The sequence below is a fragment of the Harpegnathos saltator genome, unplaced genomic scaffold (genome assembly GCF_003227715.2).
Source record: "Harpegnathos saltator strain DR-91 unplaced genomic scaffold, Hsal_v8.6 scaffold260, whole genome shotgun sequence".
Lineage (NCBI taxonomy): Eukaryota > Metazoa > Arthropoda > Insecta > Hymenoptera > Formicidae > Harpegnathos > Harpegnathos saltator.
Window position 1 is genome coordinate 145,320 of NW_020230051.1, and position 27,000 is coordinate 172,319.

General features: G+C 35.5%; 3 protein-coding genes across 7 annotated transcripts in view; all 3 read left to right on the top strand.

Annotated features, from left to right (window-relative positions):
• Gdi (GDP dissociation inhibitor) overlaps positions 1-27,000 on the top strand; it is a 43,698-nt gene that overhangs the window by 11,487 nt on the left and 5,211 nt on the right. For 2 of the 3 annotated variants that reach the window (XM_011152119.3, XM_025299309.1), the window contains 3 exons: positions 5,265-5,678; positions 21,882-22,095; positions 23,207-23,389. In XM_011152119.3, the coding sequence (XP_011150421.1) occupies positions 5,265-5,678; positions 21,882-22,095; positions 23,207-23,389 (811 nt within the window). Of the gene's footprint in view, positions 1-4,923; positions 5,044-5,264; positions 5,679-21,881; positions 22,096-23,206; positions 23,390-27,000 lie in introns of all 3 variants that reach the window. The other variant, XM_019844484.2, reaches the window with a different exon arrangement.
• LOC112588652 (uncharacterized) lies at positions 7,528-9,667 on the top strand. Of its 2 annotated transcripts, XR_003112984.1 has the most exons (3): positions 7,528-8,254; positions 8,337-8,505; positions 9,521-9,667. XR_003112984.1 is itself a non-coding variant. In XM_025299310.1 (2 exons), exons 1-2 carry the CDS (start codon positions 7,590-7,592, stop codon positions 8,365-8,367), a joined length of 696 nt encoding a protein of 231 aa, XP_025155095.1. In that variant the 5' UTR covers positions 7,528-7,589; the 3' UTR covers positions 8,368-8,936. The 2 variants fall into 2 exon arrangements, 1 of the variants encoding a protein (XP_025155095.1); XM_025299310.1 differs by lacking the exon at positions 9,521-9,667 and having other exon boundaries at positions 8,337-8,936.
• On the top strand, positions 11,394-13,994 carry LOC112588653 (uncharacterized). Of its 2 annotated transcripts, XM_025299311.1 has the most exons (3): positions 11,394-11,629; positions 11,814-12,093; positions 13,266-13,994. In XM_025299311.1, the coding sequence occupies exons 2-3, from the start codon at positions 12,038-12,040 to the stop codon at positions 13,615-13,617; spliced, it is 408 nt and encodes a 135-aa protein (XP_025155096.1). In that variant the 5' UTR covers positions 11,394-11,629; positions 11,814-12,037; the 3' UTR covers positions 13,618-13,994. The 2 variants fall into 2 exon arrangements, with proteins under 2 accessions (XP_025155096.1, XP_025155097.1); XM_025299312.1 differs by having other exon boundaries at positions 11,394-12,093.

Genomic DNA, 27,000 nt, shown 5'->3' on the forward strand with positions numbered 1-27,000 from the left:
TGTGTTGCCTTTTTTGATATTCTGGTCGTTTTTCACGCAAAGCTTGATTCAAGTCGATCATTTGTTGTCGGTAGCGTTCAGTATTAACGGTTTCGCCAGGTTTTAGCAGCTCATAATAGATCACACTCTTCTGATCCCACCAAACATAGAGCATTGTCTTCCGTCCATAGCGATTTGGCCTTGCAGTCGATGTCGATGGTTCGCCTGGAGTCACCCATGATCTTTTACGTTTAGGATTCTCAAAATATATCCACTTTTCAGTCACAATTCGATGGAGAAATGACTTTCTTTTGTACCTGGCGAGCAGCATTTCGCAAGTGGTTTTTCGGTTTTCCTGCTGTCTTTCATTCAGTTCATGTGGAACCCATTTTCCCATCTTCTGGGTCTTTCCCATGGCTTTCAAATGTATGGAGACGGCTTCTCGTGTCACATTTAATTGATCCGCGAGTTGTTGTTGCGTTTGAGCGTCATCCTCATCCAACAATGCTTGCAATTCGCTATTTTCAAACTTTTTCGGTGGTCTTCCATGTTCTTCGTTTCTCACGTCAAAATCGCCACGTTTGAATTTTTTAAACCACTCAAAACACTGATTTATCAAGAGCATGCTCACCGTAAGCTTCGACAAGCATTCGATGCGATTCTGCAGCAGTTTTCTTCAAATGGTTCAACAAAATCAATGCTGTCCGCAAATCGTAGCTTCCAGGCACAAAATTCGACATATTTAACGCTATTACAAACTATGCTGTTGTATGAAACTTGTATTGTTGTGAGTTGAAAATTTTTGTCAGATGTCAACAAATCAAAATGGCGCCAATGACGCGGTTTAACGGTAACTACATTGACAGCTAGGGCCATCTATGGACAAATTCCGGTTTTATATTTACAGACCTGGTATAATTGTAATATTTAAAACTCGTTATTTGATAGATATCATTGGTCATAGATCAGATCAGGAAAAAAACAATCGGCCTCACTTATACAGGGTGCACGATTTATCTGAAGACATTGAAATATCTCGAGAACTATGCATTGGATAAAAAAAAGTGGTTAATGAAAGTTGTTAGTCTCGAAGGGGAACATCCAATGATACTAAACTCAACCTCCCACCCCACCCCCTGGGGGTAGGGGTTGGGGGCAACTTTGAAATCTTAAATAGAAACCCCCATTTTTTATTGCAGATATGGATTCTACGCCACAAAATATGTAAATTTTGTCCGAAACTTTTTTTTTGATTCGTGATAGATGGCGCTGTAATCGCAAAAAATTATATTTTCCGCAATTCTCCAGAAATGATCATTGGATTGAGAAATAAAAAATACCTGTTCAATATTTTTAAAGAACATAAAAGTTATTCCCCCCCATCCTCTCGGGGTAGGGTGGGTGATAACGTTCAAATCTCAAATGGGAACCCGAATCGAAGAGGGAATCGAAGGGGGACATCCAATGATACTAAACTCAACCTCCCACCCACCCCCTGGGGGTGGGGGTTGGGGGCAACTTTGAAATCTTAAATGGAAACCCCCATTTTTTATTGCAGATATGGATTCTACGCCACAAAATATGTAAACTCGACGCGCCACTGTGGGTGTATGGCGAACTACGGCTTATTATAAAAGGCAGTGCAATGCCTTATTATAAAAGGCAGTGCAATGCCTACGGCTTATTACAAAAGGCAGTGCAATTGAGATTTGAACGTTATCACCCACCCTACCCCGAGAGGATGGGGGGAATAACTTTTATTATGTTCTTTAAAAATATTGAACAGGTATTTTTTATTTCTCAATCCAATGATCATTTCTGGAGAATTGCGGAAAATATAATTTTTTGCGATTACAGCGCCGTCTATCACGAATCAAAAAAAAAGTTTCGGCAAAATTTACGTATTTTGTGGCGTAGAATCCGTATCTGCAATAAAAAATGGGGGTTTCCATTTAAGATTTCAAAGTTGCCCCCAACTCCCACCCCCAGGGGGTGGGATGGGAGGTCGAGTTTGGTATCATTGGATGTCCCCCTTCGAGACTAACAACTTTCATTAACCACTTTTTTTTTATCTAATGCATAGTTCTTGAGATATTTCAATGTCTTCAGATAAATCGTGCACCCTGTATATAATATATACAGGGTGTCCCGGGAGGAAAGGTTAATATTTCGTGGGGGTGTAGAATGAGGTAATATAAGGCAGAAATGTTATATAAACATAGTGTCATTTATTACTGGTTTCCGAGATACAGCTATGTTAAATTACACGTCGGATTGTCTAATATGAGTTGAAATTTACTGCAATTACATTGTAATACGTCTATCATAACAAATTTTCGAATATTTCGCTCCGTATTTCGATACATTTGTCACATCTTGTGAAAACGCAACCCTTGTGGCGGGTTGCGCGTCGGAGGGCATCTTCACGGCCCCTAATTTGGTCAACAGCGGCTATTACATGTGCAATAAGTTCATCCCGTGTATTCACTTTAGTTTTATACACTTCGCACTTTAACCAACCCCACAAGCAGAAATTCAGGGGAGTTAGGTCGAGTGATCTTTGTGGCCATTGCACCGTTTCACCGTGACCAATCCAGCGATATAGAAACACTGCATTTAAGTGTTCTCTCACAAGATGTGTTATGAGGAGATGCTTCGTCGTGCTGAAAATACATTGTTCTTCGTGTAGTCAGGGAAATATTTTCTAGTTGTTGTGGAAACGTATTTTGTAAAAAGTCGAGGTAACTCTGCCCTGTCATACGATTTTGTAAAATAACGGAACCAATCAGCATTCCATCAATCATATCGCACCATACGTTGACGGAGAAACGAACTTTTGTATAACAATGGCGTTAGGGTTATCTTGCGACCAACGATGGGTTTTACGCGTATTATTTATGCCATTATACGTAAATGTTGCCTCGTCAGTAAAAAGTATGGCGGGAATCAATTCACGATGATTCTGTAACCACTGGCAAAACTGTAGACGTGTGGCTTCATCTCCTTCATGGAGATTTTGTACTCGTTGCGGATAAAATGGATACAGATGTTAGTCATGCAGTATCCACCAGACACGTGTCCGAGGAACACCAATACGTGCAGAGACCCTTCTTGTACTAGTCGTAGGGCTCCTTTGTACCATTTGAAGTACATTTTTTTCTTCCTCAACATTTCTCTCAACTCCACGTTCAGATGTGATGTGAGCACTGGGAAGTGTACCATCTTCACGTAAGCTGTTAAACATGTTTGAGAATACTCTTCTGGTCTGGAATACGGCGTATCGGAAAACGGCGATGATATTCTTCAACGACTGCGGGAGCACTGCTATCATAATACCCATAAACGTAAACCATATCTACGTACTCTACATTATAAAACACGTGCGGCATGTTTGCAGTGTATCACAAAGGACAGCAGGACAGATCACCAGGTGTGTTTCGCTAACATTTTCAACTGATACACAGCCTGCAGCGCTCCGTTACGATGAAGAATAAAGTCCCATTGACGCGTCAATTTTAAATTCCGTGTAATTTAACATTGCTGTATCTCGGAAACCAGTAATAAACAACACCATGTTTCTATAACATTTTTGCTTTATATTACCTCATTCTATACCCTCACGAAATATTGACCTTTCCTCTCGGGACACCCTGTATACGCACGTTCTATATAAAAAACATGATCATAATCGATTCATTATACCAAATGCACGTAGGTATTATACATTTGCGTTGAAACCAACTATTTTTATGTAATTGATTTTTGATTAGTAATATTTACCGCATAGGTAACGACCAGTAATAATGATTAGTCGTACATGCGCTTCGTCTGTGCTCTCTGACCCTTTGACAGATATGTAAGCCTTTAGATGACGAGTTTATCTGTATCTTATCTACATCTTTGTACATCCGAAAGTAGACATTTCGATGCACTTAACTAAACATATGTTTGATTCAATTGTATTTTGATTGAGTTGTAACTAGTTTTAGTTCTATCGAAGTTTATATTCATTTATATTTTTATAAACGTGTAAAGAACTTTCAAATTAAGTCACTTTGCATTTCAGTATATAAATATTTTAACATCGATCGATTTCATTTAATCCATCAAATGTTAATCGAATTTACCAGAAATTGTCAATTCAGAATTAGGTATATTAGTTTAACTTATCTAATAATTAGAGTACAAAACTCCCTATAATTTAAAATAAGGTCGAATTGGACATATGTTTATATGAATTTTTTATTACTTTAATTTATTATTTTACTTAAATACTGAGTATACCTTTGATTCTGAAATACATTGCACATTTACTTTACACTTAAGATATATATAGGATATATCTTAAGTATAACATAAATGTGACCTTATCTCAAGTGTGTGTGTGTGTGTGTATATGTGTGTGTGTGTGTGTGTTATAGGAAGTTTCAATTTAAAATTATTACATTAAGTGAATGTAAAAGTTTTAATGGTTTTCTCAAAGTTGTGATTGATTTAGTTTTATGGATATTTACAAATATGCAGATGTACGAGGTCTATCCCAAAAGTATTCGACCTCTGCGTATATCTTTGTCCTTGGACATCTTATTGTAGGAAATAGGTATTCATTATTTAGAGTGGACCTTTAGAAGTATCCCCACCAAGCGACACGACCCAACAGCTATTCAGTCGGCAACGGTACGCAATTGTGTGAGCGTTGAAAACTTCGAGTGTCGCATTTCACAATGACTGCATGAAACGCACCTGCTCATTCATTTCACCTGATTCAGGAGTTTTTGACTAAACACGGCATTGTCCAACTTCGTCAACCTCAGTATAGTCCAGATAACCCCGTGTGACTTTTGGTTGAAACATTCGTTGAAGGGCAAAAGATTTGATGATGTTGAGGAAATAAAGCGAAATGCGATGAGGGAAATGTTGGCTATCAGAAAAAACGACTTCCAGGTCTGCTTTCGCAAGTGGGTGCACCGTTGGCAGAGGGTCATTGCTTCGGAAGGAAACTACTTTGAAGGCAACGTTATTCATATCACTCCGGAATAGTTCTTTCTCATAATACAGCCAAAGGTCGGATATTTTTTAGACAGACCTCGTATATAATGTACCAGATGATAGAAAACAATGGCAATTACTTAGTAGAATAAATAAACCGTTTTTATAAAATTATTTAGTCCACGCATTTTTTCTTATAAAATTCATTAAAACTTTTGCACTTTCAACTTTTGTTAATTATGTAAATAAATTACTGTAGATTCTATTTATATTAAATTGATATTTATGTCATTTAGTAAGTTTAAAGCTCCATCGCCAGATGAAAGCTATGGCCGTGGTCGAGATTGGAACGTCGACTTGATTCCTAAGTTCCTGATGGCGAACGGTCTTCTTGTGAAGTTGCTCATCCACACTGGTGTAACGCGTTATTTAGAATTCAAGTCAGTGGAAGGTTCATACGTATATAAATCAGGGAAGATTTCCAAAGTACCAATCGATCAGCAGGAAGCCTTGTCCAGTGACTTGATGGGCCTGTTTGAAAAGCGGCGCTTCCGTAGTTTCCTCATGTGGGTGCAGAACATGCAGGAAGATGATTCGAAAACGTGGGATGGATTTGATCCATTCAATAATAACATGAGCGCGTTGTACAACAAATTCAGTCTCGACAAGAACACGCAGGACTTCACCGGGCATGCATTAGCATTATATAGGTAACACTGTTGTCTTTAAAGAACTTGTAGAATTAATTTCCTGCAATTGAAAGCTTCCATTCTCTCACTGCAGTCATTTTGAATAATAAATAATGATTAAGAATTATTAGTTTTTAAACTTTTACGGCCATTGATCAGAATGGCCAATCAGAATGTGTTTCTTCCGGATGGATACCGTGGCGTAATTCAGCTTTGTGTCGACGTTTTGCAAACATTGCAGCTTGCATCATCAGGGCTAGCAGCTCCGATATGTATACATATGATACATATCGGAGCTCCTAGCTCTGATGATGCAAGCTGCAATGTTTGAGAAACGTTGGCACAAAGCTGAATTACGCCGCGGTATCCATCCGGAAGAAACACACTCTGATTAAGAATTATTATTATAACGATATTAAAAGCAGAAAAACACATTCAGAATTCTTGTAAAATATGTTAAAATGGAAAATCATGTATATGAAATAGTACTTGCGATCGGTTGAGTAGATTTGCAAAATATTTTAGAAACTTTTGCTTTTTATATACAATAAATAACAAAATTAATAAAATTATGTCAAAAAGTAGACTCATTACATTAACCCATTAACGTCAAACTTGCATGTGTTTATCTCTACACTTTCGTTAACCTGAAATCCATCGAAAAAAATTTTTAAAAATATGTCCGAGTATTTTTATGTGTACTTTTTCAAAATTCATGGTCCAAAAATCGATTTGACGCATATATAACAATAAATTTTGCAATTTAAATAAAGAAAACGAGAAATAACTTATCGATCTTTGGAAATTTCAAAATTATTAAATTAACAAGAGTTAGGGCACTATTATAGTAACATATTCTTGATAGTAAATAAAGTAAAAAAGTCTACTATTTTTTCTTTCGACGAATAGTTAGCGAGATATCGTAAGTTAAATGTTGAAAAAGTTATCAAATTTTCTTTAAATATCTCAAAAAATATTAAGCAAATAAAAAGATGTTTCAGACAAAAGTTGTTCAAATTAATTGGTAGAAAAAGATGATATAGTAAAAAATAGGGCTTTCCATTTAAGAAAATTGATGATTAGTGAATATCTCGAAAGTGGTGCCATCTATAAACAAAATGTTATCGCTGTTTTATGTCCCCCTTCAAGCCAAACAACTTTTACCTGAAACATTTTTCGGTTTAACGCAGTGTTTCTGAGATATTTGAGTTGACCCTTTAAAATGGGACATTCTGTGTACAGTATTTGTCAAAAGTGTGGAAACCCTTAAATAATTTTTGTAAAAATGAAAGTATCAAAAAACGGTAAAACACGTATTTTGATTTTTCAAAAAAGCTACCCTACGACATGGATACCGATCATTCCCCACCCCCTGGTACGCGGAGGTAAAAGGGGGGTTGAAAATTTTTAATTGGACTAAGAGTCGAGTGGGGGCTCATTTGAAAGGTCTTTTCATAACAAACACACCCTTAAAATTTTAAGTCGCTGCGACTCCCCCATTAAAAATGGTGGCCGTTCAAATTTCGAAATTTCATGCACTTAGTGTTATCCAGGATCAACCGACTACTTAAAATCAGTTGTTCTCACTGCTACTTAAAATCAGTTGTTCTCATTACTATTTAAAATCAGTTGTTTTCACTGCTACTTAAAATCGGTTGTTCTCACGGCTACTTAAAATCAGTTGTTCTCACTGCTATTTAAAATCAGTTGTTCTCACGGCTACTTAAAATTAGTTGTTCTCACTGCTACTTAAAATCAGTTGTTCTCACAGCTACTTAAAATCAGTTGATCTCACGGCTACTTAAAATCAGTTGTTCTCACTGCTACTTAAAATCAGTTGTTCTTACTGCTACTTAAAATCAGTTGTTCTCACGGCTACTTAAAATCAGTTCTCACAGATCTTAGGCAGATTAAAAATTAAAGGTTTTAAAAATGGCTGGCGAATTGTCGGAATGTGAAAGAATCACTATCCTCATGATGCGTGGATGGGGTGATAACGAGCGGTCGTACGCTGCTGTCGCTCAATTATTTAATGAGACGTATCCGAATCGTCGAATTAATAAGTCCACTGTCTTAAAAACAATGGAACGTTTCAGAGAAACTGGTAGCCTAAACAATCGCTCTAAATCAGGGAGACCTGCCATTAACGAAGAAAAACAACTTGATGTTCCGCAGACATTTATTGAAGGTCGCAATTCTACTATTAACAGAGCCGCTCAAACTCACGATATTGGTCCCAAGTCTGTTTGGAGAATTTTAAAGAAAAACAAGTTCCATCCATACAAATTACAATATGTTCAAGAATTGCAAGACGGAGATGTGGAGCGTTGTATAGGTTTCTGTGAAAGAATGATGGCACTAATAGATGTCCGGCCCATGTTCCCTTATCAAATTGTTTTTACAGACGAGGCAACTTTCACGTTAACGGTAGAAGTTAATAATCAAAATTTTCGTTTCTGGTCAGATGAGAATCCGAATTGGGTGCGGGAAACTCACATACAATACCCACAAAAAATAAATGTATGGTGTAGAATAATAGATGGCTACTTAATAGGACCGTTTTTTTCTTTTTGTGAAGAAAATCTGAACGCTCAAAGGTATGGCAGATTACTTGTAGATCAAATAATTCCAGCCATACGAAATATTTTTCCAAATAATTTCGAAGAAATATGGTTTCAGCATGATGGAGCTCCTGCTCATTTTGGTTTAGGGCCACGTCAAATTTTAAATGAGACTTTTCCATTACGATGGATAAGAAGAAGGAACAGGAATGAGGGAGGAGAGGATTGGCCACCTCGGTCACCAGATCTAACTCCTCTTGATTATTATCTATGGGGACACCTGAAGAGTAAGGTTTACAAAACAAAATCTGAAAGCATCCAAGAATTGATACAGCGAATAAGGGATGAAATAGATTTGCTACTTTTTGAGACGAATCATAGAGCCATTTCTGCATTCTATCAAAGACTGGCATATTGTCAGGAAGTAAATGGCAGCCACTTTCAGCATTTACTTTAACACACTGAGTAAAATTTATTTTAAAACACGGAGTAAAAGGTTTTGAATCATTAAAGAGAGATGACAGTTTTCAAACGTCTGTTTTGCAACCTATCACGACTATACATACAACACATTCACACTTGTTTAGCCACACGCGCACACACACACACACACAAGGGATCAGATTCATGCCAGTTCCACGTAGTTGATCCTGGATAACACTAAGTGCATGAAATTTCGAAATTTGAACGGCCACCATTTTTAGTGGGGGAGTCATAGCGACTTAAAATTTTAAGGGTGTGTTTGTTATGAAAAGACCTTTCAAATGAGCCCCCCACTTGACCCTTAGTCCAATTAAAAATTTTCAACCTCCCTTTTACCCCCGCGTACCAGGGAGTGGGGAATGATCGGTATCCATGTCGTAGGATAGCTTTTTTGAAAAATCAAAATATGTGTTTTACCGTTTTTTGATATTTTCATTTTTACAAAAATTATTTAAGGGTTTCCACACTTATGACAAATCCTGTATATACATTATATGTAACAATGACTGATAAATTGGTATAAATAGCTAAAAATGTCCAATTTTCAGGATTTTTCGACTTTTATGGATGCCATTTTATTTTCCGCCATATTTATTCGTATCAAATATCTTCTAGACTTACTCGAATGTCATACCAAATCGAAATTTTGTGTAAGAAGGCAACAGCGTCGCGAAAGGAAAAAATAAAACCCAATTTACTGCATTTTCGAGATATTTCCATCTTTCGATCGCCATATTAGACCCGCCATATTGAAAATGTACAAAATAAATTGCATAGGTTTTTAGGAGAAATAGTTTGAGCACGATCCTCTGGTTTTAGGCCTACTGTATTGCCGGATCAGGATGAGAATTGGGACTTTTTAAAAAAAGGTACCACAAATTTCTCGTTTTCTTTACTTAAATTGCAAAATTTATTGTTAAATATGCGTCAAATCGATTTTGAATCATGAATTTTGAAAGAGCACATAAAAATATTCGGACATGTATTTTTATAATTTTTTTCGATGGATTTCATACAATTCCAGGTTAACGAAAATGCAGAGATAAATACATGCAAATTTGACGCGTTAATGGGTTAATTTTAAAACTTATTAAATATTAGAACGCAAGGAAAATTTTTAGAATACTTTACAAATCTACTGACAAAGAACATCCGTGAAGTGTTTGTCTCCGATTTTGACGAAATTTAGCATATTTGTGGAATAGCCAAAAAAAAAGACGCATGTTTTTTATCGGCAATGGCGCGGGTTTAAGGGATGAAACTATTCTTCAAAGTTTCACCCATTTTTTGCTATCTCGATAACTACTGGAGATAAAAGAAGTTTTTAAACAAAACTTGTACGTTTCTTTATAAAACATAAAATAGGCTTGGTTAAAATAAAAAAGTTTTTAATAATGAAATTTATTACAGACATTGATAAATTTCTGTAAGAGTTGCTTTATATGAATATGAGTATCTGCATATTTTAAGGAGAAATACATAACAAATATGAAAAATTAACAAATTTTGGAAACAAAATTAATAATATTAACTGCAACGGAAAAGGAATGCTGATACTATTCTGTATAATCACGACAGTAGTAATACTCGTCGAAAAAATGTTTAAAGCATAAAGACTTTTACACCAAGCACATTTAATTATTGCAATATCACCGCAAACATTACATTTTAGCTCATTCTCAACCGAAGAACAATATTCTACCGGATTTTCAAATGTATTTGATTTATTTTCAATGTACCCGCCCGATACCATGAGTATTTAATAAAATTTTGAAACTTTTTTTTATTTATTACAAAGAGATTGATATCGCTGAACGATAAGTTTATCAGCGAGAAAGTCGAAGCCATTTTTAATTAAATCGTGCTTATAAAGCTGATTTTACAAGCATTAATATGCCTAATTTTCTTTACTAATATCTCAGAACTTCATCTGATTGTTTGCAAAATGATAGAGAAATTTTTGTTTTTAAATGTATCTACAATTGACACTCTTGAATGCATATATTTTGCTAACAATTCTATGAAATTTTGAGATATTAATGAAAAAAGATGATGCAATGAACAGTTATTTTTATAAGCACGATTTAATCGAAAACGATTTCCACTTATTGATTTATGCAATTATAGTACGAGCGATATCAATTACTGTGCAAAATAATTTTTTATGATGGTTTAATATTTTTGATCTTTTAGTTTAATAACATAATATTTTTTTTATTAAGACTTTTTTGAAATATCTGTGCGATAACACTGCACATACGTAACGACATAAATACTCTGAAATAAGACGTTTTTTGTCAAACATTAGTATTTCACGATAAGATATGCCGGTAAATATTTATAAACAAGAATTTATTGAATATAGAATATAGAAAGATAATTTATTGTATATTATACAGTACAGTGTGTGAAAGACACTGTATTCATTGTAGAATAAGAATGATACCTGGACATTGATAAATATTTAAAATTGTAATGTCTCTATACAGGGTGACCCATTTTAATGTACCACCTCCAAAAACATTTCTGTTTTTGATTGTAGAAAAAATACTTCAGACAAAAGTTGTTTGGTTTGAAAGGGGACATATGATCATGACGTAAGTGTAATCGTTTTCAACAAAATTTGAAGGTGACTAATTTCTTAAATGGAACTTGATTTTTTCTTGAGATAAAAGTTGTAGATCTCATCGAGACATTTAAAAATACTGCCCATAATTGTTTTTTGCTTAAGCCGTTCCAGAGATATAAAACTTCAAAGTTTACAAAGCCCAGACTGACTCCACCTGTATTGTTCGTGCAAAAAGATTTAATGGTTGTGCTAAACTCTTGCTACTCTAAATATCTATCCACTACCCTTTTATTTTTAGTGCTACCCAGGAACAACGGCGTGGACGTAGGTTTCTGTTCCCTTTGGGGTACTTGATTTATGTGAGTCCCCTTGCCTCTTACATCTATGCAATTTCTTATTGCAAATGATCAAACATACCTCCATTTTGATCGATACATTGTGTCACGCGTAATCGAAAATTATTTTCGATTCTCTGCAATGTACCGTTAGCGATATCTCGGAAAGCGCGTTTAATTCGTAATTTTATGTCTGCGATATTTGTAGGTTGTGTTGCGTACACTTTTTCTTTGACATAATCCGGAAAACAGGAAAACCCGAATAACAGGAAAAAGTCCATAAGTGTGAGATCAGGAGATCTTGATGGCTACTTTTGGGTTTGACTACCTATTCCAATCCACCTTCTATGGAATTTTTCGTTGACGTATATGACGGTCAAGCGACTTCTATGGACAGAAGCACCATCTTGCTGCCACCACGTCCTATGACATATGTGGAAATTTACATCTTCGAAGAGATTTGGCAATTCGTTTTGCAAGAATTGCAGGTAAGTTTCCCTATTTAAATGACCTTCGAAATAGAGAGGTCCAATTACATGGGTTCCGATAATACCACTCCAAACATTAATTGACCACTGATGTTGGTGCTCCACGCTCCGCTGCCATTGTGAATTGTTATTAGACCAATAATGACAGATGTGTCGGTTCAGTCCTCTGTTGTTAAATGTTGCTTCATCTGTAAACAGAACGTGCGTAAAGAAGATGGATCCGCCGATATTAATTTCTATAGCCCAGTTACAAAATTGAAGCCTACGGTTAAAGTCTCCAACTTGGAGCTGTTGTGTCATAGTAATGTGGTAGGGGTGGAATTTCTCAAATTTCAATATTCTACTTACCGTGCTTTGTGGGATACCATGCTCGTTTTGAATCATCCTTGTCGAGATGTAGAGATTTTGTTCTACTGCTGCCAGCGTCACCAGAATCTTATTTTCTTGTGGACCAGTCTTCTTCCTGTTACGTTTTGATCCAAATGACTCTGTTGAGCCCGATGAAACAATGCTTTCATATTACTATGAAAACATTGTTTCATCGGGCTGCCCAACCTGCGCGTTGGGTATCGTCTGTCGGGATATCTTGCGGCATATATCCTTTCCGCTGCTTTCATATTGTTATTGCACAACCCGACTATTTTGATCATGTCGACTATTTTCTCTGGATTGTAATCCGTCATAATTAGTAATATAATGAGTAATCGAAGCACTGAACTATAAAATTTTTGTTAAAGTGCTTGTGAATGTTATACGAATTTGTAGTATGTACTAATCGTAGTAATATTTCCGAAATAATGTGTTCTTAAATGCAAATACTCGACAACTAGTAAAATTATTTCGGATTTGTATTTCTATTTGGATTTAAGGACACATTATTTCGGAACTATTACTACGATTAGTACATACTACGAATTCGTACAAGATTCACAAGCACTTTAGCAAAAATTTTATAGCTTAATGCTTCAATTATTCATTATATTACTAATTATGGTGGATTACAATCCAGAGAAAATAGTCGACATGATCAAAATGGTCGGGTTATGCAATGACAATATGAAAACAGCGGAAAGGATATATGCCGCGAGGTATCCCGACAGACGACACCCAACGCGCAGGACTATGAAAGCATTATTTCATCGGGCTTAACAGGATCATTTAAAACGTAACAGGAAGAAGACTGGCCCACAAGAAAATAAGATTCTGGTGACGTTGGCAGCAGTAGAACAAAATCCCCACATCTCGACAAGGATGATTCAAAACGAGCATGGTCTCCCACAAAGCACGGTAAGTCAAATATTGAAATTTGAGAAATTCCACCCCTACTACATTACTTTGACGCAGCAGCTCCAAGCTGGAGACTTTAACCATAGGCTTCAATTTTGCAACTGGGCTAGAAATCAATATCGGACGAGTCTATCTTTCTTTACGCACATTCTGCTTATAGATGAAGCAATATTTAATAACAGAGGACTGAACCGACACAACCATCATTATTGGTATAATAACAATCCACAATGGTAGCGGAGCGTGGAGCACCAGCATCAATGGTCAATCAATATTTGGGGTGGCATTATCGGAACCCATGTAATTGGACCTCACTATTTCGAAGGTCATTTAAATAGGGAAACTTGCAATCCCTGCAAAACGAATTGCCAAACCTCCTCGAAGATGTAAATCTCCATACGTTGTAGGATGTGGTTGTAGCAAGATGGTGCTTCTGCCCATAGGAGTCGCTTGATCGTGACATACTTCAACGAAAAATTCCATAGAAGATGGATTGTGGAATAGGTAGTCAAACCCAAAAGTGGCCACCAAGATCTCCCGATCTCACGCCTATGGACTTTTTCTTGTTTTCCGAGTTATGTCAAAGAAAAAGTGTACGCAACGCAAGCTACAACTATCGCAGACATGAAATTATAAAATGAACGCGTTTTCCGAGATATCACTGACAGTACATTGCAAAGAATCGAAAATAATTTTCGATTACGCGTGACACAATGTATCGATCAAAATGGAGGTGTGTTTAAACATTTGCGATAAGAAATTGTGTAGACGTAAGTGGCAAGGGGACTTACGTAAATCAAGCATCCCAAAGGGAATAGAAATTTCCTACGTCCACGCCGTTATTCCTGGGTAGCGCTAAAAGTAAAAGGGTAGTGGATAGAAATTTTGAGAAGTAAAAATATAGCATAACCATTAAATCTTTTTGCACGAACAATACAGGTGAAGTCAGTCTGGGCATTGCAAACTTTGAAGTTTCATATCTCTGGAACGGCTTATGCAAGAGTTAATTATGGGTAGTGTTTTTAAATGTCTCGACGAGATCTACAACTTTTATCTAAAGAAAAAGTCAAGTTCTATTTAAGAAATTAGACACTTTTAAATTTTCTTGAAAACGATTACACCTGCGACACGACTTACGTCGTGATCATATGTCCCCCATTAAACCAAATAACTTTTGTCTGAAGCATTTTTTTCTACAATCAAAACAGAAATGTTTTTGGAGGTGATACATTAAAATGGATCACCCTTATATATATGTATATATATATATATACATACAGGGTGTTCGGAATGTGATCATTAATATTTTGTGTACTGGTAGATTGGGTGTAGCCGAGAAGAAAAGTCATGTACCATAATGTCAAATTGGCAATAGTTATCGAGTTATTAATTGAAACATGTGAGCCAATGAGAGCGTAGAGAGCGCTGGGCGGCCGCCTCTTGTCGCTTGCGCTCGCTCGCTCATCGTTCGCGCTCGCTCGTTCCTCGTCGCGCGCACACGCCTGTTGTCGCTTACGGTTGTCTCTCGCCGTGCGAGGTAAGCCATCTTCTTATACACAGAGTCAGTCCTGTCGTATTCTCGTGCGCTCATTCGTTTACACATTTTAATTAATTACGGAATAAATATTGAAAAAATTGTAAAATGGCACAGGACTTTTTTAATTGTTTTAACGAGTTCCACCAGTACACAAAATATTAATGATCACATTCCGGACACCCTGTATATATATATATATATATATATATATATATATATATATATATATATGTATATATATATATATATATAGGGTGTCCCAGAACTGCCGGATTTCCTCTTAGGGGGTGAAAGGAGTGCAATTTGGAACTGAAAGTTCCTCTACCACTTTTAGATCAGAACATTAGTTTATAAGTTATTAACTAATGAATCTGACTAATCAGATTATTCGGCGAGCAGGCACACAGTGAAGTGAGAAGCAAATTTTAATTTTAATTTATTAAACTGAAAATTTTCAAATTCAAAGAGGAAGAAAGAGAAGGATGAACGCGGAAGAGGTGGTGGGCAGGAAGAGGGGAGAGAAAGAAGATGCGATATAAATGTAAGATCCACACAATGCCTGGAAAACTGTTTTTCGCTTTTTATATCTCAATAGATCTTATACTTATGCCGCCCCTTTTTTCTCTCCCCTCCTCCTCCTGCCCCCCTCCTCCACCGCGCCATCCTTCTCTTTCCAACTCTCTGAATTTGAAAATTTTCAGTTTGATAGATTGAAATTAAAATTTGAATCCTACACTACTGTGTGCCCGTCCGCCGAATAATCTGATTGGCCAGATTCAATAATTAATAACTCATAAACTAATGTTCTGCTCCTAAAGTGATACAGGAACTTTCAGTTCCAAATTGCATCCCCTTTCACCCCCTAAGAGGAAATCCGGCAGTTCTGTGACACCCTATATACGAGGGTGGTCCGATAAGTACTTAGCCTACAAAAGAAAAACGAAAATTTTGGAAAAGTGGCGATTTATTTCTCAACATAGTCTCCTTTTAGCTCGATACACTTGACCCAGCGATGCTCCAACTTCTTTAACCCGTCTGAAAAATACGTTTTCTCGAGGTTTGCAAAGTAGGCCTCCGTGGCGGCGATGACCTCATTCGACTCAAATTTCTGCCCGGCGAGTGACTTTTTCAAGTTTGGAAACAAAAAGAAGTCGCACGGGGCCAAATCTGGAGAATACGTGGATGGGGCAGCAGTTCGTAGCCCAATTCGACCAATTTGACCGTGGCGAGGGCGGAGGTGTGAGCCGGTGCGTTGTCATGGTGGAAGAGCACTTTTTTCTTCGCCAAATGGGGCCGTTTTTTCTGCAATTCGGCGTCGAATCGGTCCAATAATTCGGCATAGTACAGCCCTGTGACCGTTTTGCCCTTCTCCAGGTAGTCGATGTAGATCACACCTTGTGAATCCCAGAAAACGGTGGCCATCACCTTTCCGGCCGATAGGACAGTCTTCGCCTTCTTCGGAGCACGTTCGCCGGGTGAAGTCCACTGTTTCGACTGTTCCTTGGTCTCTGGTGTGTACCAGTGGATCCATGTTTCGTCGACGGTCACGAAACGACGCAGAAACTCCTTCGGATTGCGCTTAAACAGCGTCAAACACTGCTCTGAAGTGGTCTCACGGTTGCGCTTGTTGTCCGGAGTGAGCAAATGCGGCACCCATCGCGCCGACAGCTTTCTCATGCCCAAAATTTCATGCAGGATATGACCCACGCGGTCTTTTGATATGCCTACTGTCTCAGCTATCTCGCGCACCTTCAATCGGCGGTCTGCCAATACAAGATCGTGGATTTTTGTTATGTTATTCTCCGTGGTAGCCGTTTTCGGGGCACCTGGGCGTGGCTCATCAAAAACCGACGTGCGACCACGTTGAAACTCGTTAAACCAATTTTTGACGGTCGCCATCGAAGGAGAAGAGTCACCGTACACAGCATCCAAGCGCTCTTTGATTTTGCTGCGCGATTTCCCTTCCAAAAACAAGAATCGAATCACCGACCGATATTGCTCTTTTTCCATTTTTCTAAAATCCGCTGATACGCCCGCTTCCACACGCGGTCAAAACAAAACTACGAGTCCGATTCGGCTGAAATTTCGACAGTAGCCGTCTATGAGAATGTACTACACGATAGTAAATTTCTCTTGTGATAGTGGCGCCATCGGACGGTGAGGCTAAGTACTTATCGGACCGCCCTCGTATATAGTATGTCAGTATAAACTCACATGCATACTTTTCTTGTCTATTATATTAAACATACTTAAAAATCATGTGATGTGGAATATGTTACATTATACGTTACAGATAAAAAAAATGTTCGGCGGCTCGCGTTTATGTAATATATTAATAGTTTGTAGTATGTTAATAATTTCTGAATTATTTTATATTGTATAAATTAAAATACGTTCAAAAGCTATGTTCCATAGATATTCGTCATTTGCGTAGTGATGTAGCAATTAAGCGCTCACACATGTTACCGAGCACCTTGCTTCTGGTATCACTTCTACTTATAAAATTGCAATGACCGTATAAGTTAAATATAAAACATTATATATAGATGGATTCAGAATGAACAATGCTTTCTTTTTCCTCCATATAACGAATTTGATAAATTACATAATTAAGACTGATATGATCATTTTGTTATTATAATTATTTAAAATATTTTTTTATTTTAACCAAGCCTATTTTATTTTTTATGAAAAACCGTACAACTTTTGTTTAAAGTGTTTTTTTATCTGCAATAGTTATCGAGATAATAAAAAGGGGGTGAAACTTTGAGGGGTAGTTTTACGCATCATTGCCGATAAAAAAATATGGATCTTTTATTTTTGGCATATTCTACAAATATGCCAAATTTCGTCATAATCGGAGACACACTTCGCGGATGTTCCTTGTGAGTCAAACGTAAGCCTTATTTCATGAATATATTTTTTTCGATTCAACGTACTTTGCAACAATTTCAAGCATATATTTTCTCACTATTGGTACCAAAAAATTCTATAGTACGAAAGAATTCGATTGGTACGAAAGAAACGTCTCCTCATATCATATTGAAAAGTAATTTGTAGGAATAATTTAAGTTTGTAAAATCTGTTTTGCATTAACATATTTACTACCAAGCGTATTTTAACAGATTTTTCATTCATACTTGTTTTAACAAGATTCACTATATATAATTGTTTTGAAAATTTTAATAAATAAAAATATTAATTTGTTAATAAATAAGTAATTTTACTAATGCATTTTGACTCTTGCATTTTTTATTATTAAACAATTATATTCTTATTATATTAATATATAATACTCGTATATTATATAATATATTATATATTAACCCTTTACATTTGGAGACTTGTCTCGGATCACTTATCAGCAACTCGACTGCATTTTCTTACGAAATAGTGGAAAATGAATTGTTTCAAATTAAGTGGTATAACTTTAGAACAAATTATTTTATTTAAATTATATTTGTTATTCAATTTTATTGAACTTACAAGCAAAAAATCAAACTTTTACATCTTGTATTTTTCTAAAGTATAACATTTGAAACAATTACCGATGTGCAATGTAAGTTCGTTAGGACAAATAATCCAATTTGTAATTTGCCATCTTTCACTTGAAATTTTTCTATTTGAACACATAATATAGTCTACAGAAAACTGCCCTTCATATAAGATCACTTTTTATCTCTATCTCTTATTACAAAAAAGTGCTGTCATCATTGTGAAGGCTTACGTACCATTGATATTTTTTATATCTGGGCATATTTTCCATTTCTTTATTTGTTTTTTATGTAATGCAAATAGAAAACTTTAAGGAATTATGTATTTTTGAACAATTTTACGCTTACATAATTTTGTCCTATATAATTACAAGTAATCTCTTTGTGTCTTCTTAAAAGGGACATCCGAGTGCAAAGGGTTAATATATAATATATTAATATATTATATATTATATATTAATATATTACCAAATATAATTATAATTTCTTAAATATAAATAATTGTGTGTTAGACACATAACATTCCTCGTACGATGATCAACGGTGATTGACGAGACGTAAATAAAAAGCTTAGAGCCGGTCATTGATTACTATCATGGCATGTATTAACCTTTAGAGAACCGGCATTTTTCCTTTAAAATTTGCAATTTTCTTCGCAGAAAATTTATATATACAGGGTGCGGCAAAAATACCGGAGCGGTGAAATATCTCGAAAACAAGACATTTTAGAACAAAATGTTTCATACAAAAGTTGTAGAGTTTTAAAAACTACATCAAAGGCCGATATTTATTTGACATTAAGCATAAGCTTGGAGGGGCTCTCAAACTTAAGTTGAATTTTTTAAATAGAACGCCCAATTTTTCATCGTATATTCTTGTAGCTTATCTCGAGAGCTTTTCAAAACACTAGAAAAAGAACGTCAAAACAAAAATCTATTTTTCGTTAAATATTTTTCGAGATATAAGTTGATGAAGTTCAAGTACCGTCGGCATTAGCATGGCATTATCCAAGGTGTACCGCATGGAGGTAGCTTAGTGTGTGTTGTGTGCGCGCGCGCGGGTGCATGTTTTTGATAATAATTATATGAGATGTTCAAATTGTCAATTATCAACAAATAAATGCATTCTCTTTCCGACAACGTAGCAATTATTTCGTCTAAAATATCTTGTTTTAGAGATATTTCACCGGTCCGGTATTTCTGCCCTGTATACAGGGTATCCTATTTTAATGTCCCACCCTAAATAACTCTTCAGTATTGAAGTTTCAAGGAAAATGATCTGAATAAAAGTTGTAGGAATTTAAGTAAGCTACCTTATGATGACTTTTACTTTGACCTTAACCTCTATTTTCAATGTCATTTGAAGGTTAACTTGCGTTTTTATTCGCAGACCCCTATTTTTTATTACACAGTTTTTTCTACTAATTAATTTGAGCAACTTTTGTCTAAAATGTTTTTTTATTTGTCTAATATTTTTTGAGATATTTGAGGAAAACTTGATAACTTTTTCAATACTTAACTTACAATATCTCGCTAACTGTTTGTCGGAAGAAAAAGTGGTACTAGACTTTATTACTTTATTTAGTCTCAAGAATATATTGTTACAATAGCGCCCTGATTTTTGTTAATTTGATGATTTTGAAATTTCCACAAATCAATAAGTTAACAAAAGTCAAGGCACTATTGTAACAATATATTCTTGAGACTAAATAAAGCAAGAAAGTCTAGTACTACTTTTTCTTCCGACAAATAGTTAGCGAGATATCGTAAGTTAAATATTGAAGAAGTTATCAAGTTTTCCTCAAATATCTCAAAAAATATTAAACAAATAAAAAATTGGGTAAAAATGAATAGGGGACCCCGCTCCTATGACCTTGACCTTAACATATATTGTCAAGGACACCTTCCTGAGTAACGTGCAAAAAATTTTAGCCGTCGCTCGTTGTTTGTTAAAAAGTTATTGCTAAAAATTTTCATAAACGCACAAGTTGGAAGTACGTTTAGCACGACGCGCGCCCCCCACCCTTACCCCGTCCCCTACCCTCCCCTGCCCCTCCCCCATCACTCCCCCCTGCTAAATGCACTTGTATCTTACGATTTTATCTTTATGGGAAAAAGTTAGAAATGAAAATAAGGTTAGATTAAGTTATGTTACGTTGTGCACGAACTTTATAATATTTATGAGTACAGTGAAAAATACGATTTTTTGCATTATTCGGTAATTTCAATTCGTTTTTACACTTAGGACACAATATTCTACTGCGAACAACTTTCTTTTCACATAAGTAATTCCACATGGAGTCAAAATTGCATGTAATATTAATAAACTCGTATAAACGCATTTTGGAAGTATTCGTTATACAATGCTCACTGTATGAAGACAACATTCCAGTAACTGAACGAGTTATATTATCCAAATGCTAAGAACAATAGCGACAACCTTTAGACGTTTCAAAACAAATATTTACGAATTCGTTTACAACACGAACGGGAACAGGTCGAACTACAATATAACGTAATCTAATCTAACTTTATTTCCATTTTCATTTCTAACTTTTTCTCATAGAGATAAAGTAGTAAGTTGCAAGTGCGTTTAGCACAGAGGAGAGGGATGGGGGAGGGCGGGGGATGGGGTAGGGGCGGGGGGGGCGCGTAGCACGCTGTGTTAAATGCACTTGCAACTTACGTATAAACCAAACTTTTTTTAAAGTTTTAGCCTCTTCAAGAATAGAAGCTAATAACTTTTTAACAAACAACGAGCGACGGGTAAAACCTTTTGCACGTTATTCAGGAAGGTGTTCTTGACAACATATGTCAAGGTCAAGATCATAGGAGCGGGGTTCCCTATTCGGCATTTTTATCAAAATATGTTTTAGACAAAAGTTGTTGAAATTAACTAGTAGAAAAAACAGTGTAATAAAAAATAAGGGTTCCCATTTAAAAAAACGCAAGTTCACCTTCAAATAACCTTGAAAATAGAGGTCAAGATCATCATAAGGTAGCTCACTTAAATCCCTACAACTTTTATTCAAGTCATTTTCCTTGAAACTTCAATACTGAAGAGTTATTTGGGGTGGGACATTAAAATGGGACACTCTGTCAATATATATAATATATATAATATATATATATATATATATTATATATATATATATATATAACGTCAAATAAATATTGGCGTTTGATGCATTTTTTAAAACCTTATAATTTTTGTATGAAACATTTTGTTTTAAAATGTCTTGTTTTCGAGATATTTCACCGGTCCGATACTTTTGCCGCACCCTATATATGTAACCATCATGTCGCATACAGATTTCGAGTTTGTTATAAACTCGACACCTTATGTGTTATAAACTTATACAAACTGTTACAAACTTATACAAACTATAATGGCTCCTATAGGAGTCACTCTGGTCCTCTAAAGATTAACGTTCGCTTGTAAAACTATTATAATGTTTGCTTTTTAATCAGGGATGACGATTACATCAGTCAAACTGCGATTATCACTATCAGGAGGATCAAACTGTACAGCGACAGTTTAGCGCGATACGGAAAGTCGCCGTATCTTTATCCGATGTACGGTCTAGGCGAGCTTCCTCAAGGATTCGCACGACTTAGCGCTATTTATGGTGGCACATATATGTTAGACAAACCGATTGATGAGATTGTCATAAAGGATAGCAAGGTGAATGTGCGGTGTTCGCTATCTCCGTATTTAGCCTCTTCAAGAATAAATAAATTTATTCACATCAGGAGAAAATTATTTAATTTTCAAGTGACAAATGTGACATTTATTAGTTATATATAACAAAATTTCTTTCTTATGGATCTTATAATGAACTTGCTATAACATTTGTTATATTTTGTCGATAAAGTTAGAATTAAGAATATAAAATTAAACATCTAAACGTACATGTACAGGATGAGTCAAAAAGATGGGTACCCCTGAATATCTCAGAGGGATTACGTTTTTGAAAAAAATGTTATATACAAAAGGGGTTAAGTTGTAGGGTTTCAAGAGGTCTATCTATTAGCCTTATCAATTTGACCTTGAGTTGCGTTGCCAAAGTCAGATCAAGGTTAATTTAATTTTTTTAAATAGAAACCCCCATTTTTTATTATATCATCTTTTTTATCAATTAATTTTAACAACTTTTTGATCTGAAACATTATTTTATTTATCAAATATTTTTTTGAGGTATTTAAAGAAAACTTTTTCAATATTTAACTTACGATATTTCACTATTTATCGGAAGAAAAAATAACTAAACTTTTTTACTATATTTGGTTTCAAGAATATATTGTTACAATCATGCCCTACCTTTTGTTAACTTATCAACCTTTGGAAACTTTAAAATCATCAAATTAATAAAAGTTAGGATGCTATCGTAATAATATATTCTTGATACCAGAGTTTAAATATTGAAAAAGTAACCAAGTTGTCTTTAAATACTTCAAAAAATATTAGGCAAATAAAAAAATGTTCTAGACAAAAGTTGTTCAAATTAGTTGATAGAAAAAAATGTTGATAATAAAAAATGGGGATTTCCATTTAAAAAAATTAAGTTGATCTTGACTTGATCTTGGCAATGTCATTCAAAGTCAAACTGATAAGGCTAATAGATAGACCTCTTGAAACCCTACAACTTTCGTTTATAAAGTTTCTTTAAAAAATGTAACCTCTCTGAGATATTCAGGAGTATCCATCTTTTTGACTTACCCTGTATATGTCAATATCCTTGAAAAGATTGATCGTAAGTTTTTCAATTATTAAAGTTGGTTGACATTTTGTGCAGGTGGTTGGTGTTCGTTCCGGTGATGAAGTAGCTCAATGCAAACAAGTCTTTTGTGACCCTACATACGTACCTGATCGTATAAAAAAAGTTGGTCAGGTAATAAGGTGCATATGCCTTATGGATCATCCAATACCGAATACAGCCGATGCGTTGTCTACGCAAATCATCATTCCTCAAAAACAGGTATTGATAATATATGTATTTTCCTTCTGATTAAACTTCAAGATGTATAAATGGACTTGGAAAATTTCTACTCTTCAGAATTAAACTCTTCTAAATTGCTGTATTTCTTTCCATTGATAATATAAAAGCTTATCTCATGACTAAATTTAACGAAAATGTGATAAATGTAATTCGAGATGCATGTATCTTATCTCCAAGGTTGGGAAAGTTACTTTTTAAAAGTAACTCGTTACCGTTACTCGTTACTGGTCTTAAAAAATAATGCGTTACCGTTACTTGAAAGTAATGATATTTTACTTCGTTACTTTTCGTTACTTTTTCTTGTTGTAAATCCAGGATTATAAGAAAGATGCTAAGACGAGATATAAATCGGACATAAGATGATTAGAAATATATATATATATATTTAAATATTTTTATAATTTTATATTATTAAGTGTTGTACTTAATGAAAAGTTTCTTAATTAGTGGATATGAATTTAATATTTGGATATTAGTGCCTGTTGACTTAAAAAATCTTTGCCATTCATCATAGGTAGATTCCTCATTTGATGTTTGCTGTTTGAGATAAAAAGTCATCGTTATCATCGTGCTTATCAGACATCAAAAAAATTTCAGCTGAAAGAATTCCTAATAAATGTTCTAAATATGTTTGCGCAAGTTTTCACTTATCTCCTGCTAGCCAACTCTGATTTGAATTTGAGATGCAAACAGCTGGCAATTATCAATCCTTCTTTTTCGAATGTAGTACAAAACCTAAAGTTAAATCAATAAAATTAAATATGAACATATTGATTTTTCTTTTTGATCAGATGAATGTTGTTTGATGAACATATATGTTAATCAAATTACACCAACTTACCTTTCTTTTAAACCTTTCTGTATAGCTACGGCCAATAGTTGACACAAATATGTGAGTCCATCTTTATTGGTTTTCACTAAATTCAGCATAAAACAAGAAATACATAGAAATGAAATACAATTAAGTTTAATTTTATAAAAATTAAAAAGTGACGATTAAAATAATGGATTAAAAAAAAATGTATCGCCATTACTCTTTCGTTATTGACACAAAAAAGTAACGGCGTTACCTAATCGTTACTCAAAAAAGTAACGATATCAATAACGGCGTTACAAGTAATGCGTTACTTCCCAACCCTGCTTATCTCTCGTCTCATTGACTCTTTGTTAATCGTATAAATAATTTTTCAAATGTAATTGGTTATTATATTAGTGATTCTATTGATATGTAACTAATTATACTTTATATATTACTTAATGAGATATATCAGGTGTAGTAAAAAGAAATCCATTATTTTTGCATGAAATTGAAGGCTTTAATTACCATAGTTAGAATGATTCGATTTAGGTCAAATATGCGTCGCTTTGTTCGATAACTTGTTGCCATTTTGAAGGTAATTTCATTATGCCTCTCTCATAGAAGCCCTCGTCCCTATTGGCAAAAAATTGAGACAGTCGATTTTCACAAGCCTCTCTTGAAGCGAATTTTTCACCAGCAAAATTGTTTGCCATGGACAGGAACAGATGGTAATCACTTGGTGCCAGGTCCGGATTATAAGGTGGATGCATAAGAACCTCCCAACCAAGCTCCCGGAGCTTCTAGCGAGTCACTATCGATGTGTGGCCTGGCGTTGTCCTGATGGAACACAATTCCTCTCCTATTGGCCAAAGCTGGCCGCTTCTGGGCGATTGCTTCCTTCAGACGGTCCAATTGTTGACAGTACAGTTCCGAGTTAAGAGTTTTTGCCGTAGGGGAGCAGCTCATAGTAGATAATTCCCTGCCAATCCCACCAAACACACAGCAAAACCTTCCTAGCCGTCAATCCTGGCTTGGCCACCGTTTCCGCCGGCTCACCGCGATTCGACCACGACCGTTTTCGCTTGACGTTGTCGTAAGTGATCCATTTTTCATCACCAGTGACCAACCGCTTCAGAAATGAGTCGATTTTGTTGCGATTCAGCAGCGATTCGCAGATGGAAATTCGGTCCATGAGGTTTTTTTTCGTTAACTTGTGTGGCACCTATACATCGAGCTTCTTTTTGTATCCAGCCTTATTCAAATGGTTCCAAACGGTTTTTTGTGCAATTTTTAGCTCTTGGGCAATCGAAGCAGTGCTTACATGACGGTCGGACTCGACAATGTCCATGATTTTATCGATATTTTCGACAATTGGCCTTCCAGTGCGTGGTGCATCTTTGACATCGAAATTACTGGAACGGAATCGACGAAACCAAAATTGCGCGTGATTGGCTGTTACAGTATCAGGACCATAAACACTATTCACATTTTCAGCTGCCTGGCTTGCGTTTTCGCCTTTATCGAAGAAAAAACTGTAAAATATAGCGTATTTTCTCTTTGCTAGTGTCCATCTTTGACGCGCGCTCAAACAAAACTGAGTCAACTAATCACAAAACTGTTAGAAAAGTTTTTTTAGTACGAAATCTCATCTTTCTAACACCATCTAGTGGAACCCGATCGGACTTATACAACGCGAGATACAGATAACTAAAGCCATCTATTGGAAAAATAATGGATTTCTTTTTACTACACCTGATATTAATATTATAATTACCAGTTACTTGTGACTATTATAGCATTGCATTCTATTAAATCTTACGATATTAATATTGATATATATACAGGGTGGACCAAAACAGCTCAATATCTCTAAAACGACCAGATGGATTTTAATGTTTTTAGATTCAGTTTTTTCGACTCGATATATGCCCTTTCACGTGGACTTGTTTTCATTTTTCGCAATTACCCCTTTGCGGCGTGGGAGGCACCAACTTCGTTTTTTTAAATGACACACCCACAAAATTTTAACATTAGTGGGTTTTAGGTCGAAGTCACTTTTATTCGAAATTTTTATTTAAAAATCATTAATTTCCGTGCTAAAACCAATTCAAAATGTTTCGAGGCAAGGAACTACAAGCACTCATATCTAACGGATTTACTCATCGATTTTCATTCTGTTTACCACCGATGATCGAATCCGTTTATTACAGACCAAGATTGAGAATGTACAAAGTGTTTCACATAAATTCAGTAGGAATGACTGTGGACAAAATATTTAAAAAATCAGAGTCTGTGTGATTATATATTTATTGGGTCTGGGAAAAAATTCGTAGCGTTTTTCCCGATAGATGACGTCAATTGCAAATAACTCAGGAAACAGATCGCAGCGACACCACTAAACACTCGTTGGAAAGGTGACACTTCGAGCATTGCTTTGAGTGTATAAACATCGAAATTGGTGCAGTGGTTGGAAAGTTGTTTGCGTTTGAAAATGGAGAAAGGTAATGAAAAATTGCGCTATATTTTGCAATATTATTACGACAAAGGGAAGAACGCTGCGCAGGCTTGTGAGAAAATTTGTGCTGTGTACGGTGAAGGTACTTTATCAAAATCTGCTGCGCGGAAATGGTTCGCTCGCTTTCGTTCTGGTAATTTTGATGTGAAAGGTGAGTGAGTCACGCTCTGGTCATCCAATCAATGAAAAAGCTGATGAAATTCTTGAAAAAGTCCAGCAAGATAAGCATATCAGTGTCGATATTGGTATGGAGCTAGGCATTGACCACAAAACTGT